We start from the raw sequence: 17,801 nt of genomic DNA, 5'->3' as shown, positions 1-17,801 counted from the left end.
GCCCTCCATCCATTTCTATGGGGCCACCAATAATAGTCATGCGCTGGCTCGGCTATTTCCATCGGCCCCATAGAAATGAATGGGAGTGGTGGACGCGCAAGTGCAGTGCGCCCTCTGTGGCTTTCAAGGCTCCGTTTAAGAGATAGGTGTGGGTCCAAGAGGTGGGACCAGCACCTATAAGACAATGGGGGCATATCCTAGCAATATGCCCACATTGTCTGAGATGATACAATCCCTTTAAACTAGACAATGCCTTAAAAAACTTACAGTGTACCTAACTTTTTGAACAAGTTTATTAAAAACCATTCCAAAATGGCATACAATTAATTTTTGTAATACGCTTTATTTTTTTCCTGCTTTACTTACAATAGCACTTTGGAATTTTTACACTTGAACACTAGGTGTTCGGATTCCATTGTGGGGGTCACAAAAAGCGCTGTACAGACCGAAGCACACATCTCAGGGGCTCCTGTACCGATGTACTAAGCAGAGCTTTTAGAGGAGAGAGCGGGCATAGGCAGGAGATCTGCATAGCACAGTGCTGCTCCTGCCTGTGTCCACTATGCCGAAGCCATTGGATGTGCTATGCCAGGCTTTATCGGAGCGGAACAGGCACAGGAGCAGCAATGTGTGTTTGTCACGAGGGTGTCACGACCTATCGCTGACCCTGTTGTGCTTGGGGTCAGAAGGTCGCAGTGGGTGGCTACTCGCTCAGTTTCTCAAGAGACCGCTCCATGACCTAGTGGTGGGAATGGATTCCTGCAAAGGTTTGCAATCTTTTTTGTCCCAATTAGGAATCTGTAGCTTTTCCTTTCAGCTGTTCTCTGTCAGCCACTCCCAGCTACTATATACACTGAACAAAAATATAAACGCAACACTTTCGGTTTTGCTCCCATTTTGCATGAGCTGAACTAAAAGATCTGAAACATTTTCTACATACACAAAAGACTTATTACTCTCAAATATTGTTCACAAATCTGTGTTAGTGAGCACTTCTCCTTTGCCGAGATAATCCATCCCACCTCACAGGTGTGGCATATCAAGGTGCTGATTAGACAGCATGAATATTGCACAGGTGTGCCTTAGACTGCCCACAATAAAAGGCCACTCTGAAATGTGCACAGTTTTACCTTACTGGGGGGGGGGGGGGTCAGAAAACCAGTCAATATCTGGTGTGGCCACCATTTGCCTCACGCAGTGCAACACATCTCCGTCGCATAGCGTTGATCAGGTTGTTGATTGTGGCCTGTGGAATGTTGGTCTGTTCCTCTTCAATAGCTGTGCGAAGTTGCAGAATATTGGCAGGAACTGGAATGCGCTGTCGTATATGCCGATCCAAAGCATCCCAAACATGCTCAATGGGTGACATGTCCGGCGAGTATGCTGGCCATGCAAGAACTGGGATGTTTTCAGCTTCCAGGAATGGTGTACAGATCCTTGCAATATGGGGCCGTGCATTATCATGCTGCAACATGAGGTGATGGTCGTGGATGAATGGCACAACAATGGGCCTCAGGATCTCGTCACGGTATCTCTGTGCATTCAAAATGCCATCAGTAAAATGCACCCGTGTTCGTTGTCCATAACATACGTCTGCCCATACCATAACCCCACTGCCACCATGGGCCACTCGATCCACAACGTTGACGTCAGCAAACCGCTCACCCACACGACACCACACACGCTGTCGCTGTCTGTCATCTGCCTTGAACAGTTAAAACTGGGACTCATCCGTGAATAGAACGCCTCTCCAACGTGCCAGTCGCCATCGAATGTGAGCATTTGCCCACTCAAGTCGGTTATGACGACGAACTGCAGTAAGGTCCAGACCCCGATGAGGATGACGAGTATGCAGATGAGCTTCCCTGAGACGGTTTCTGCACAGTTTGTGCAGAAATTCTTTGGTTATACAAACCGACTGTTGCTGCAGCTGTCCGGGTGGCTCGTCTCAGACGATCATGGAGGTGAACATGCTGGATGTGGAGGTCCTGGGCTGGTGTGGTCTGCGGTTGTGAGGCCGGTTGGATGTACTGCCAAATTCTCTGAAACGCCTTTGGAGACGGCTTATGGTAGAGAAATAAACATTCATTGCACGGGCAACAGCTCTGGTAGACATTCCTGCAGTCAGCATGCCAATTGTGCGCTCCCTCAAATGTTGCGACATCTGTGGCATTGTGCTGTGTGATCAAACTGCACATTTCAGAGTGGCTTTTTATTGTGGGAAGTCTAAGACACACTTGTGCAATATTTATGCTGTTTTGCCTATTTACTTCCCTTGTTGCCAAATATAGACCTTCTTTCCAGATCTTCTATTCTGCCCTCTGGTGGAGTTGGAGTTGCTGTGGAGTTGTTGGAACTGGTGCTGTAGGATCTCTGGTTCTCTCCTGTTTGTTGTCTCCCTTCTGGGATTGTTTGTGGTGTTTGTCCCTTTCCTGTTGTTACCCTAGGTGTCAGTGGTGAGAACTAGTGCTCCCTAGGGTTGGGCGATATCAAAAATATTCAGATGATAACGATATTAAGAAATTTATTGCGATAACTATATATATCGCAATAAATACCCATTTAAAAGAAAAAAAAACACAAGGAGACATTATACTGTATGGGGGCCACAAGGAGACGTTATACTGTATGGGGTGTGACACAGTGAGGGGTTGTGTCTGGCAAGGCAGGTATTTTCCTCCCAGCATGTGCGGCTGGGCTGGTTTCCAGACAGGTGAGGTCAAATACCGGACCGGAGATTAAGTGCCGGTGCGGGTTTTGGTAGCACCTTGGTGTCCGTAAATAGGTCTCTGGAGGCAGAACTGCCAGCAAGGTGACTTGTGTTATATGAACTTTCCATTGTGTGTGAATTAACACCAAGACTGCAAAGTTACGTGCTGTTTTGTGCAATTGCTGTTATACTGTATGGGGGCCACAAGGAGACGTTATACTGTATGGGGCAGCCACAAGGAGACGTTATACTGTATGGGGGCCACAAGGAGACGTTATACTGTATGGGGGCCACAAGGAGACGTTATACTGTATAGGGCAGCCTCAAGGAGAAGTTATACTGTATGGGGGCAGCCACAAGGAGACGTTACATTGTATGGGGCAGCCACAACAAGACATTATACTGTATGGGGCAGCCACAAGGAGACGTTATACTGTATGGGGCAGCCACAGGGAGATGTTATACTGTATGGGGGCCAGCCACAAGGAGACGTTATACTGTATGGGGCAGCCACAAGGAGACGTTATACTGTATGGGGGCCAGCCACAAGGAGATGTTATACTGTATGGGGGCCAGCCACAAGGAGATGTTATACTGTATGGGGGCAGCCACAAGGTGAGGTTATACTGTGTGGGGGCCAGCCACAAGGAGATGTTATACTGTATGGGGGCAGCCATAAGGAGACGTTATACTGTATGGGGGCCAGCCACAAGGAGACGTTATACTGTATGGGGGCCAGCCACAAGGAGATGTTATACTGTATGGGGGCCAGCCACAAGGAGATGTTATACTGTATGGGGGGCCACAAAGTGACATTATAATGTATGGGGGCAGCGACAAGGTAACGTTATACTGTGTGGGGCAGCCACAAGGAGACGTTACACTGTATGGGGCAGCCACAACAATACATTATACTATAAGGGGCAGCCACAAGGGACATTATACTGTATGGGGGCAGCCATAAGGAGACGTTATACTGTATGGGGGCCAGCCACAAGGAGACGTTATACTGTATGGGGCAGCCACAAGGAGACGTTATACTGTATGGGGGCCAGCCACAAGGAGATGTTATACTGTATGGGGGCCAGCCACAAGGTGAGGTTATACTGTATGGGGGCAGCCACAAGGTGAGGTTATACTGTGTGGGGGCCAGCCACAAGGAGATGTTATACTGTATGGGGGCAGCCATAAGGAGACGTTATACTGTATGGGGGCCAGCCACAAGGAGACGTTATACTGTATGGGGCAGCCGCAAGGAGACGTTATACTGTATGGGGGCCAGCCACAAGGAGATGTTATACTGTATGGGGGCAGCCACAAGGTGAGGTTATACTGTATGGGGGCCAGCCACAAGGAGATGTTATACTGTATGGGGGCCAGCCACAAGGAGATGTTATACTGTATGGGGGCAGGCACAAGGAGATGTTATACTGTATGGGGGCCAGCCACAAGGAGATGTTATACTGTATGGGGGCCAGCCACAAGGAGATGTTATACTGTATGGGGGCCAGCCACAAGGAGATGTTATACTGTATGGGGGCCAGCCACAAGGAGATGTTATACTGTATGGGGGCCAGCCACAAGGAGATGTTATACTGTATGGGGGCCAGCCACAAGGAGATGTTATACTGTATGGGGGCCAGCCACAAGGAGATGTTATACTGTATGGGGGCCAGCCACAAGGAGATGTTATACTGTATGGGGGCTGCCACAAGGAGATGTTATACTGTATGGGGGCCAGCCACAAGGAGATGTTATACTGTATGGGGGCTGCCACAAGGAGATGTTATACTGTATGGGGGCCAGCCACAAGGAGATGTTATACTGTATGGGGGCTGCCACAAGGAGATGTTATACTGTATGGGGGCAGCCACAAGGTGACGTTATACTGTGTGGGGCGGCCACAAGGAGACATTATACTGTATGAACAAGTTTTGACCCCCCTTCCTTCCTCAGTATAATAATGTCATGTTGCTCATGTATGGAGGACTCATTATTCCCTAATGCCCGCTATTATAGATCAGTGTGCAGATTGCAGCTTGCAGGCAGGAAGGAAGGACCAGGCCACAGGGCCGCAGGAAACAGACATAACACCTTTATGTATTACACCCAGGCAGGTTCTGCCCTATGTTTAAGGTCTCGTCTCTCTCACTCCTCGCAGGCGAAACCCTGTGTGAGGGAGTTGGAGAGACTTTTCCCGCCTGGCTTTTGTGCTCGCCTCTGCTGTTATCCAATTCCGACGTTAACTGGCAGAGACATGAATATGGGAGCTAGGAGGAGCCGGGGGGGCCCCTGTGGGCAGTAATGTGGTCGTGAGTACTGTTATGCAGGATGCAGGGGCGGGCGGACACAGGTTTAGAAGCTGTCAGCGCACATGTGACTGCTTCTATGACGTCACAAAGTACAGCGGTTATTAGGAAACAGAGATATCGCCATATCACTGTTTCTTAATACTGCGGTATATCGCTGACACCAGTTTACCGCTCAACCCAAGTGCTCCCACCACCCTACTAGCTACCTAGGGCTTATTTCATGGTAAGCCAGGGACGAGGCACGTGATCGGCGTACGGGTTAGCAGCCCGTCTAGGGACGTCAGGGCAGCCAGGTGCCTATTTTGTACGTAAAAAGGGAAAAAAATAAGTAAAGTATATTGCAAAAAATAATTCTATGCCACTTAGAATAGTTTTTCATAAACGTGCTCAAAAGGTCAGGTACACTTAAATTAATATTTTGAATGTACCTGCAGCTCATAGCAGTTTTAAAGGGGTTGTCCGCCTTTTATTAAGTGATGGCGGGTCAGGATAAACCATCACTATCTGATGGGTAGACAACCCCTTCAAAGACTCCACAGTAATAACACAAGACCTCTATTTTGTTCAGCAGTACACAATACATCTATATTGAAGTTACCGCAGGGGATTTTATTTTTTTCTGGATTTAGCTTAATCCAACTTTGAGAAAATATTTTCTCACGTGGATGCATATTAGTGAAAGTTATTCATCCTTGACATAGTAATAAAACAAAACCCCAATATTCAGCATAGCAGTGACCCAAGGTTCATGGTCAGTTACTCAGAACCCCACAGGTGAATATAGAAAACATAACTTTTGATGGACAAAAAAGTTAAAACCAAGGGGTTATTTACTACGCTGAAATACAGCTAAATTAGGTGCTATCTGTGACTTCTCCCCGCTCACGCCAGGTTTAAAACTGTGGTCGTGGCGTGGGCGGGGAAGGCGTAGAAAAAGGTCTAAATATCTTACATTTAGAACTGGCACTGGATGAGCCGAAGTTAAGGAGAGGCCTGTCGGCGTATGCCAGTCTTAATAAATGTCCCCCATGTGTCTATTTCATGTTTTCAACTTTTTTGTCCACTAAAAGTTATGTTTTAGGTATATTGACATGAGGAGTTATTGCTATCGAGCCTCTTGGTGAACGTTCCACTGATTGCAATGTGAGGCAGGTGATACTTTTCCTTAGGTGATTCAGTAACCCACATATCGTACCTTGACGTACAAATGTCTGACTGGTATCCAGCAATATTTCACAGCCCTCAACAATCATCCTCTCAATGGCCAAATTCTTCCGGATATTTTCTGTTTCACTGACTTCGTCATGCATTATCCTGGGGGAAGAGAAGCATGCATATCTGTACTGTGCAGTTTATTTTACTCATCTACTTTATAATCTGATCTCCATCACACTATAGAATAAAGTGGCGCCCACACCTTGACAGCTCTTCCAGTTTGGATTTGGCGTACTCCAGACTGTTGCGCTCTACGTGCTCATGTGGTGTATGGGCCAGTAATTCATGTAATGTGAGGATGTAACGTGGGATCTGCAGTAAAGAAAATAAGCAGCCAATTAATATATTTTTTATATTATGTACTTATTCTTTGTTTTCTCAGATAAAAGGGGAACTCTAATGAAAAACAAAATTAGCCACTGAGTCTGATTGTTCAAGCAATCAGCAAAATATACTTGGTCTTATGCTCAGTGATGTTGGTGACACATTCATGTCCGTTTTTTTTAATATATCGATATGATAAAGATATACTGTTATTCCCTAATGTTTAAAAGGAATATAAGTAGGCAAAGGGACAGTATTACTTATCTAATCATGTAGAAAGCCAGAGGAAACAGCACTTTGAACACCTTTAGATGTAATTTTGTCATTTGGCCACTAGATGTCAGTTGTGCAACAGCCATCTATCATCTCTCAATTTACAACTAATAAATCATATACAAGCGGCATGAAGAAACATAAGCAGCAAATAAAATAGCTGCTATCAGAACATTAATCTTGGGGTCCCAAATTTGAAGGGCATCTGTCATCAGATTTGTACCTATTACACCGTCTGACCTGTTACATGTGCACCTGGCAGCTGAAGGCATCTGTGTTGGTCCCGTGTTCGTACGTGCCAGCATTGCTGAGAAAAATTATGTTTAATATATACAAATGAGTCTCTAGGAGCAATGGGGGCGTTGCTGTTACACCTAGAGGCACTTTGATTGACAAGACCAGGTGTGATGACGTTTTCATTGCCTGGCCCAGATAAAGCGCAGAGGGAGCAGCAGTTCCAGAGACAGCAGAGCCTCTAGGTGTAACGGCTACGCCCCTGTTGCTCCAAGAGGCTCATTTGCATATATCAGCGATGCCGTCACATATGAACATGGGACCAACACAGATGTCCTTCAGCTGCCAAGTGCACATGTAACAGGTCAGCCAGTGTCATAGGTACAAATCTGCTGAAATTAGTTAAATTCTGTCATCTGTAAAATCACTGTAAAGCTACTGCATAATATCAAGGTAGGAGACTAAGCTAATCGTGTGCAACATTGTAGTTCCCTTTCAAGCTAAAATACACAAAATTATCTTTTATAACTGTAATGTAAATGTTCACTATGGGGGGAGATTTATTAAAACTGGTATAAAGGAAAACTGGCTTAGTTGCCTCAGATTCCATCTTTTATTTTCCAAGGGTGCTCTGAAAAATGAAAGGTGGAATCTGATTGGTTGCTATGGCCAACTAAGCCTTTTTCCTTTATACCAGTTTTGATAAAGCTACCGCTTTGTGTGTCAGACAATGTAATGTTATTTGTGGTCAACATGCATCAGACTGCTACACAATCACATAACCTGACTGCTGCCCTCTGAATACAAACGGGGTCATTTATCACACTGGTGTAAAGTAGAACTGGCTGAGTTGCCCATAGCAACCAATCAGATTTCACCTTTCATTTTCCAAAGGAGCTGTCAAAAACGAAAGGTGGAATCTGATTGGTTGCTATGGACGACTAAGTCAGTTCTACTTTACACCAGTTTGATAAATGACCCCAAAAGTGCTTTGAAACAGTCTTCCACACGCCTCCATATTTAGTGGACTGTACCAGCATGTCACCAAGGCAGATCATCGCTCGTTGGAATGAGCCCCAAGATTCATTTTGTCACCCTCTGGCAATCAGTGACATTCAGACCAGACCTGGAGCAAAGTGACTGTGGAGTAGGTTTTAGTAGGAGCTTGTAGGAGACCAACGTACAGCTGCCTGTATGGATGGGTTGCTGTGCCCGTGTAAATGATGAAGGGCACCGAGCGTCTAGGCATCTTTGTTGCCAGGAAACCTGTTTAACATACCTAAATGAAAAGAAAATTGGATAGCAGTTCTTTTTTTTTACTGATAGAGACCTGAAACATTGGGTAGGTGAGAAAGGTTTCCAGAGTCCGCTCCTCACAGTCTGGCTTGGCCTCATATTGTTTCAGTAGTTTGTCAAAGTCTCGGTTCTGCTTGCAGTGAGCCAGGATCTGCAGACTGTACTGATGGTTCCGCACAAATTCTTGGTAAATGTTTAGCATTGGCAAAAGAATGTCAAAGAGATCCGCTGAAGAAAGAGACAAACAGAAGATGAGGAAAAACAGAAATTAATAAGACTGAATATTCACCGGATGATGGTACCAGAACCCAAAACCAAATCTCACCCAACACCAGTGTGGGCCAGCTGGAGATTCTTGCCTTCAGACCCTGATAAAAGATCTGGTGCAAAAACATGATGGTTTCACTGCAAAAGTAAAAAGAAAGAACTATCATTAGGGCATGTTCACATGTCAGATTCTGTGCCAAAATCTACAGGAAAACCGCATCTGTCTCCCTTTGTTCAAATGACCATGGAACTTTTCCATGTGGATCTCGAAACCCTGTTGAAGGGACTGTCTTATCTGAGACACTGGTGGCATAACGCTAGGATTTACCACCGTTGTCTGATAGGTGTGGGTCCCACCTGTGGTGCCTGCACCTATCTACAGAGCGGACCACCGAAAGTGAAGGAGAGCTCACTGCGCTTGCCCAGCGTGCTCACCATTCATTTCTATAAAAAAGAACTGAGTGAGCTGAGCCAGCACCCAGCTATTTTTGGCAGTCCCATAGAAATGAATGAAGGACTACCATACACGCGCAACTGCTCTTCGCTCACTTCGGTGGCCCCGTTCTGGAGAGAGTTATGGGTCCCAGAGGTGGGACCTGCACCTATCTGACATTGGTGGCATATCCTAGCGATATGCCACCAGTGTCCCATATGAGACAACTCCTTCTTTAAGAATGGGGCTACTACTCCACAGCTGAAATCCTAGAATTAGCTTCACATTTTTGCTGTGGAGAATACACGTCGGATTTTTCGGACGTGTGAACATACCCTTAATATAAAAGGCAGAAGTTACACGTTACAGATAAAACCAGTGCAAACATATCATGGTACAGGATACAATGCTGTACAGACTAGCAACAAGAGATGTCTACCTGTTGAGAAAAATGCTGCTGACATCATCATGGGTGATTGGAGGCTTCTTTGAACTGGCCGCCATCCGTAGAGGACGCAGGAAGTTGTTGACCAGGATATGCAGTTGCTGCACATACTCGGCCTCTGCCTCCAGCATGCTGAACACCACCTGGTTTCTCTTGCGCATGCTGTCTGCATGCGGAGATCTAGAGTAATCCTGGATAATGCTCTTCCACTTCCGCCGACACAGCCATCCGCGTAAGAAGCTCTGCACCTGCAGACCGCATATAATCAACAGTATAAAGTGCTCCACTACTGGAACAGTCCACGATCTGTACGGGAACGTGGCATTGTTTACCTTCTTTATTTTCTTGATATCAGTGTCCTCAGTTGATGCAGAGCTTGGGGTGGACTGAATCCGCTCATTGTCCTTCAGTAATGAAGCAATCTAGAAGAAATATTTGGATAGGAATACATAGTAAAAACCCTCAAATATTCCACAAAGAACTGTTACCGATCAACTGATAAGGGTACTTTCACACTTGTGTTGTTTGATTCCGGCAGGCAATTCTGTTGCCTGAACTGCCTGCCTGATCAGGCAAACTGTATGCAAACGCATGTCATTTTTTCTGACTGATCGGACTTTTTTTAGACTGATCAGGATCCTGATCAGTCAGAAAAATGCCTGATCGGTCAGAAAAATGCATTGCAATACCGGATCAGTTTTTCCGGTGTCATAAGGCAAAATGGACCCGGTATTTATTTTTTTCACATTTTTAAAGGTCTGCGCATGCGCAGACCGGAATACCGGATCCATCAATGCAGCAACTTGAATGCCGGATGCGGCACTAATACATTCCTATGGAAAAAAAATGGCATTCAGGCAAGTCTTCAGTTTTTTGGTCCGGAAATAAAAACCGCAGCATGCTGCGGTATTATCTCCGTCCTGAAAAGTCAAAAAGACTGAACTGAAGACATCCTGAGCGGATTTCTCTCCATTCAGAATGCATTAGGATAAAACTGGTCAGTTCTTCTCCGGTATAGAGCCCCTAGGACGGAACTCTATGCCGGAAAAGAAAAACGCTAGTGTGAAAGTACCCTAATTCATTATGGTCTTTCCACTAGTTACAAAGGTTAACAGGGTAACAAAATTACAAATATAATTTAAAGAGGACATGTCACCTCTCCTGACGGGTCTATTTTGTTAAATACTTGCATTTCCTATGAAATAATACTTTTAATACACAGTTTTTTTGGATGCTGCATTGCACAATTTCTCTGTTATTCCTCCTAGAAATACAATACTAAACTAAACCTCTTGTGAAAAGGGCATGTCCCTACCCAGTCTGACACACCTATAGCGGTGATGGGTCTTATTCTTTACAACAATGGTGATAAAAACAGTTTTTTAACTGGTAAATAATGTATTTGCATGAATTTCATTTTTTTTTTTAATAGACACAGCAGCATACACTAATCATTGGATTGAAGAAAATCACCCCCTGCATTAAAATTGGTCTTCATGCAAACTACAGTATCCGTTTGGCAGTCCGCAAATCGCGGATCCTCAAAATACGGTTGCGGTCCATGTGCCATCTGCAATTTTTTGCGGACCCATCGGCTTCAATGGCTCTGTGGTCTGCATTTTGCATAAATATCTTATTGCTTAACAGACATATGGATGCAGAAAGTACACAGATCATCCGTGTGCTTTCCGCATAAAGATAGAACACGTCTAATACTTGGCCGCAAACTGTGGCCCACAGACCCACTGGTGTCAATGGGTCCGGAGAAAAATGCAGACGCAACACGGACAGTATGCATCATGTGCATGAGGCCTTAGGAAGCTGAGATAGGTGGAGTTCCTGGAGTGCCCTCTCTGTAGAGCTGCTTTATGTGTCAGTGTTTATATGGAGAGGATATTCTGGTTATTGACTACTTTCATTTAATATAGAAGTGCTGGAGAGTTAGGATATAGTCCCATGTGACAGATTTCTTACAGAAATTTCCGAGACTGAAAATCTGTCCCACTCATCAGAATGGCTCTGTTTAGGTAGCAAGCACATGGTTTTCTGCAAGCCCCATTCACATGAATGGAACAGTTTTTGGATCTGATCCTAATTTTAGCGTACTGCTCGAGTCTCCAAGAGGTTAATCATCAGCAATTGGTTATGAAAGGCAAAAAAATTAACATTCATAAATAATTATCTTTTCGGCTTTTAATATCGAATAATTCTCATTAACACATCAAAGTGTCAGCAGCTGTGTCACAGGCATCACATCCCAATGACACCATGTCCTCCTCCTATTTATCTCCACACAAAAGGGAGCACTACATGAAAAGTGCGCCGCGCTCAACGCATTAACACTACACACAATAGAGTCTACGCTGCACATGGATCGTGCACGCAGCTACTGGCAAGCTGCATATGTCTGGGGTCTGTAAGGGTAGGATGCACGCACCCTTACCCTTGATGTCAGTACAGTTTGCAAACTGATTGTTATTAGCCATGCGTTTTTTTAGGGTAAGCCTACATTTACATGACAGTGATAAACTGCCGTTACATCGCAATTTTCTGAATCATGACAGTCTACGGTTCAATTCACACTGCGGTCCTTTTTAATGGCTCGTGAATATAGGCAAGAGCTTGGCTACCTCCCACAGAAATGAATGGAGCGGCTCCTCGCATCCCCGACCCGCCGCTCCATTCTTATGATCCATAGGGGTCCTACCGCTGGGACCCCTACCGATCTCATAGTTTACTCCTATCCTGTGGAAAGATAACTTCACATAGCTGGAATACCCCTTTACTATATAAAGATGGCACTGGGTTGGGGTTTTTAAAAAAGACAATGCAATTCACGGCTGTTAAAAACAGATGCAAAACGGATTAAGCCCGGAGGTTTGTCTGTTCACATGAGGGTTTGTTTTTTGCGGGACAAGTTGTACTTTTCAATGTCACCATTTAATATTGCATATCATGTAATGGGAAGCGGAAAAAAAAATCCAAATAGGGTGAAATTGCAAAAAAATAAAATAAAAGCTATTCCACCACAGTTGTGCAGATTTTTTTTATTTGCAACGTTTGATGTGCGATAAAATTGACCGGTTACTTTTATTCTACAGGTCAGTACGAATTCGGTGATACCTTATATGTATAGTTTTTCTTGCATTTTGATCGTTATAAAAAAAAAAAATGGGAACAAATCTGTTTTATTTTTTTTGTCGCCATAACTTTTTTGTAACTAGGTTTACAGAGCTGTATCGGGACTAATTTTTTGAGGGTCGATCTGAACTTTTCATTGATACCATTCTAGGGTGTGTATCCATTTTTGATCACTTTTTATTTAATTTTTTGTAGAAAATGAAGCGACCAAAAACGACAAATCAGCCATTTGGACGCTTTTTTTTTTCCCGTTTTGCTGTTTGCCGTATGGGGAATATAATTTTTATACTATGGGCATTTTTGCACATTGCGACGCTCATGATATGTATTTTTTTTACTTCTTTTATTTTTATTTTGGGGAAAGGGGGGTGATTTGAATTTTTTTATTTATTTTTATTTTTTATTTTTTTACACTTTTTTTATAGTTCCCATAGGGAACTATAACAATCAATCATCTGATTGTTATTATCATTGATTCCAATGCACTTGCATTGGAATCTATGATGATTTTACAACTTTCCTATGGAGCCCTATTACAGGCAAGGGCTCCATAGAAAATACTATACAGCAGCCTCCTGTCATTCATAAAGACAGAGGCTGCTGCATACACGCTCCAGCTTCTCCGATCGCCACACGGGGGAGCCGGAGCATAACCGAAAGTGCACACTTTTTGGTTTCAGCGCGCTCAGATGCAGTGGTCAGGATTGACCACGGCATCTGAGGGGTTAAATGTCTGTGATTGGCATTACTGCCGGTTGCAGACATTAGCCGCGGGTGTCTGCTAGGAGAAGCAGGCGCCATCTACACCCGCCCAGCGCCGTACATGCGTGAAAGGGTTAAAAACGGTCAGGATTTGGCAGCTAACTGTTACTGTGATTGTCTTGTGAGGGGTAGTTAGTTGTGGGCTTGCACTTGATTAAGGCCTCTTGCACACGACCATATGGCTTTTTCAGTATTTTGCGGTCCGCAAAAAACGGATCCACAAAAAATACGGATGACGTCCGTGTGCATTCAGTTTTTTGTGGAACCGAACAGCTGGCCCCTGATAGAACAGCACTATCCTTATCTGTTATGCGGACAATAATAGGACATGTTTTATCTTTGAACGGAACACGGAAAGCATACGGAGTACATTTCGTTTTTTTGCGGACCCATTGAAATGAATGGTTCCGTATATGGAACGCAAAAAATGGAAAGTAAACGGAAAAGAAAAACGTTTGTGTGCAAGAGGCCTAATACTTATGGGTCAATTATGATTGTCGTGTCAATACTATATCCTAATATGTCTGAACTGTTTTAGACACTGTAAACATGATGTGCATTTTGTTTGTTTTTGGATAAAACTCAACATCAAGATATCTGATTAAAAACGGCCGGGATATGGATGCACACAAGGATGCAAAATGGTCACCCCAAAAAGTTTTAGCTTTTTTTTTTTTACCCATGTCATGTGAATGAGCCCTTATAATATATACATACTTGCTTGCACCCTTTTACTCCTGTGCTTGCCCTTCAAAAATCAACGGCAGAATATATTCTGTTTTACAGCTATAACATGTGGACACCAGTCAGCAGCAAAAAGAATATCAGATTCTCAAGGTTGTCCTGTAAATCTTTCAGGCACTATGGGCAGTTTATGGTCCAGTTTCCACTTTGAGACGTATAAGGGCCTATGCATGTAGCCATAATATGAATTTTTGTTGCACGGATCCGCAATGCACCACCCAGAGACTGCTGCCAACCCATGCTCTACGTCCAATGTTATAATGAGGCTTGCAAATTCATGTGGAAAATCCTTGCATGGTCCAAAGCATGCTATACTAGAGTGCCAGGGGCTGGAATAAGCTCTCTTGGTGTCCAAGAATGGGGTCTAACAGGGTGCCCCCTACCACCCTCTGTCACTAAAGAATACCTGTTGGATGGACAATCACTCACATTCTGGTAGAACCCCTCTAAATACTAATCAATCTCGATTACCACTAGAAGAGGGAAGACAAAATAATTAAGTACTGGAACTTCTTTGTGGGAATTGCAAGAAGGAAAGCGGTGTAGAAGAACATCCCCACCTCGGATTTGAGGCGTTCGACCTCCACCTCTCCGTCTTCTATCTGTTGTCTCAATTGTTTCGCAACCTTCTTCTCAGTTTCCACAATCTGCAGTAAATGTAAGTACTTCTGCATCAAAGCTTCATGCTCAGTCACCAGAGTCTTGTAGCTGAAGGAGGTTCAGATAAGATAGACACAGTCAATGGATGAAATAATACTACAGCCCATATTTCAAATAAGGTGGTAACAAAGAACAGATGCAATCCATAGAGGGGGCACTGCTCGGAGCAGACTGGCACAATATACAGTATGATTGCCCTTTACATACGTCCATGTTTAAAATGCAAGTGCATAAATGGTGATTTCCTACTATTAATATTTCTGAATATTTTACAAGCGAGTGCAGTGAAGCCAAGGATTGGAATTCACCTTCCTTTCCACTACCCAATCACTTCAAAACCCATAAAATCAATTACTGACAACCCGTCACCACTTATTAGTATGCCTAAATTGTGATCCAATTTCAGTTTTCCTAGGGAATGAATCTCGCTTTTAACCTGCAGGAATGCAACATCATAAATAATAGCCTTGTGTGGGCAATGCTACCTGGGAAAGTAATGGCAATACGGGTGCAATTGCAAATTGATCTTTATGCTTGAGGCACCTGAAAACTCAAGCCAAATCAAATTACAATGGTACTATACATGAGCGATGTGGAGACAATTACGTATCACACTGAATACATATATCTCATTACTTTAAAATGGTTCTCCAGAACTTAAATGTCCTATATTTAGGGTATGGCCACACGGTCCGGTTTCTTGATGCAGTTTTCAAAGCCAAAACCAGGGGTAAATAAAATAAAATAAAAATAGGGTATCTGTCCTTTATATTTTCTCTCCTTCTGTGATCCACACCTGATTGTGGCTTCGAAAACTGCATGCAGAAACCTGACCGTGTGACCGTACCCTTAGTACCCATAAGTAGGACTGAGCTACAGTAGCAAACACAGTCACATCCAAAGGTATGGTGCTGCACTTGTGTAAGGCGCTATCCACATGGTGTCTGCAATGTTAGTGCTAGGAAAACTTCTGGTGCATGCCTTAAACAAACCCGTAGACTTCCCTAAGCACACAAGCTGTTCTACCAAAGAAAGGTAGAAGTTGTGTAGATTGGCCTCTCAAAAATCTCGCTTCTGCCAATGTCACGTCCTTTAACAGGTTTCCAGGCCGGGCTATAGACCTCTGCTGTGGATGGGGGCAGAACTATGTCTCTTCCTGGCGCATATGAGATGGATTCAGAAGTTTTTGAATGCAGGGAGAGGAATTGTTCTGGCCCTGTCCACAGCAGAAGTGCCGTCCAACCTTCCCGTATTTCAGCGGTTGTCATTGTGCCCGCTGAGCTCCGCAGGAGAGAGCATAAGCCAGAATATGATGTGCTTCATTCATCCAGGGAAGGGTGCTAGGTTACTATACATACTTGCTTGCACCCTTTTACTCCTGCGCTTGCCCTTTTTTATTTTATTAAAACTAAAATGGCTGCACTATTATAAGGGGGGCACTAAGTGAGAAAAACTATTGTAAGGGGGCATTATAGGGTCAGCACCATTGTAAGGGGGGCACTAAGGGGGCTGCAGTATTGTAAGGGGGGAACTAAGTGAGCAACACTATTGTACAGCAGACACTAAAGGGGCAGTCCATACTGTAGCTCAGGCGAAAACCTGGTAAGGGCCTGATGTCAGCAGAAGGAGTGTTTTCAGATGAGGAGCGTTGCATCCCCGAGAGGATATTCCACAAAACTTCAGAACGGGAAGTATATTACAAACATTCTTCTCCAGGGCTGTTTTGTGCAATTAAGGTGGGTTTGTGGGACTTGCTGAGTCCCAGAAAACCCCTTTAACTCATACATGCATCACAATATATCTGTATGTTGTTGGCGCGCAGTGAATGTATGGCGCGGGTTTGGGTGTGTAAAACAGCTGGCACCCCACCACAATGACAGATCAGAGATGACTCGGATCCTGGCCACTAAACCCCTTAGATTCCACGGTCAATAGTATTTGCAGCATTTGAGGGGTTGCTATGGTAGCCTGGGATCTTAAGGCTTCCAAGCCTGCTATAGCAGATGGCCTGTTAAGCTCTGTCTGCAGCAGGTCTTAATAGGATGACTTTCAAGATCCCATAGACTGCAATAGTATATATTGTGCAGTGAATGGGGTAAAAAAAATAAAAAGGAGGCTGATGTATCGTGTTTTGGTCACCTCATTACCTCCAAAATAAATAAGTAGTGATTAAAAAAAATAAAGTTGTGTGTACCCCAAAATGGTACTAATACAAACTGCTGGAAAAAAACAAACCCAAAAATTAAAATAGGTTGTGTTCTGAGAGGTTTATATATAAAACAGTGTTGTATGAAATCATTGGCAGTTATGTGGTCAACCCAAGAATATTTTATGAAATTTTTTTACACAATGGCTCAGAAGCTTAAGGCCGAGGTCACACATGGCGGAAAATCCAGCATAAAAATCTGCTGCGGTTTTTGCTGCGTTTCTACAGCAAAAAAAAACAAACAATAAAACCACATGTATTACATGTGGTTTTTGCTGTTGAAAAGCCAGCACATTTTACCCTCTCCACTGAGAAGGGCGAAATCCGCAAGGAAAATCTGTTGTATAAAACTGACATGCTGTTGATTTAAAATCCGCAGTATCACAGCTTTTCTGAGATCAGTTGAAAAAAATGGATGTGTAGATAGTCCCATTGACTTATATGGGTCAGTGTGCTCTTATGTTCGTTATTAAAGGGCTTCTGTCACCCCACTAAACTTTTTTTTTTGTTGTGTACTTATAATCCCTATACTGCGATTTATCCATACATAATGTGATTAATCATTTTGGTTCAGTAGATTTTGCTAAAAACTTACTTTTATAATATGTAAATTACCTGTCTACCAGCAAGTAGGGCGGCTACTTGCTGGTAGCAGCCGCATCCTCCTATCATGATGACGCCCCCTCCGCATGTTGATTGACAGGGCCAGCGAACGCGCTCGTTCTCTGCTGGCCCTGTTTGCATTCAAAATCTCGCGCCTGCGCCATACCTGGCTTCAA

The 17,801-nt window shown here is 44.0% G+C and overlaps 1 protein-coding gene across 1 annotated transcript in view; it reads right to left on the bottom strand.

The window, feature by feature from the left end:
* RASGRF1 (Ras protein specific guanine nucleotide releasing factor 1) overlaps window positions 1-17,801 on the bottom strand; it is an 88,609-nt gene that overhangs the window by 40,902 nt on the left and 29,906 nt on the right. Inside the window, exons 3-9 of the mRNA XM_044283133.1 lie at window positions 14,717-14,864; window positions 9,842-9,931; window positions 9,504-9,757; window positions 8,690-8,769; window positions 8,399-8,592; window positions 6,440-6,549; window positions 6,218-6,336 (exon numbers count right to left, since the gene is read on the bottom strand). Coding sequence (XP_044139068.1) covers window positions 6,218-6,336; window positions 6,440-6,549; window positions 8,399-8,592; window positions 8,690-8,769; window positions 9,504-9,757; window positions 9,842-9,931; window positions 14,717-14,864 — 995 coding nt within the window. The remainder of the gene's footprint in view (window positions 1-6,217; window positions 6,337-6,439; window positions 6,550-8,398; window positions 8,593-8,689; window positions 8,770-9,503; window positions 9,758-9,841; window positions 9,932-14,716; window positions 14,865-17,801) is intronic.

The sequence above is a fragment of the Bufo gargarizans genome, chromosome 2 (genome assembly GCF_014858855.1).
Source record: "Bufo gargarizans isolate SCDJY-AF-19 chromosome 2, ASM1485885v1, whole genome shotgun sequence".
Taxonomy (NCBI): domain Eukaryota; kingdom Metazoa; phylum Chordata; class Amphibia; order Anura; family Bufonidae; genus Bufo; species Bufo gargarizans.
This window is presented reverse-complemented; position numbering and strand designations above follow the sequence as displayed.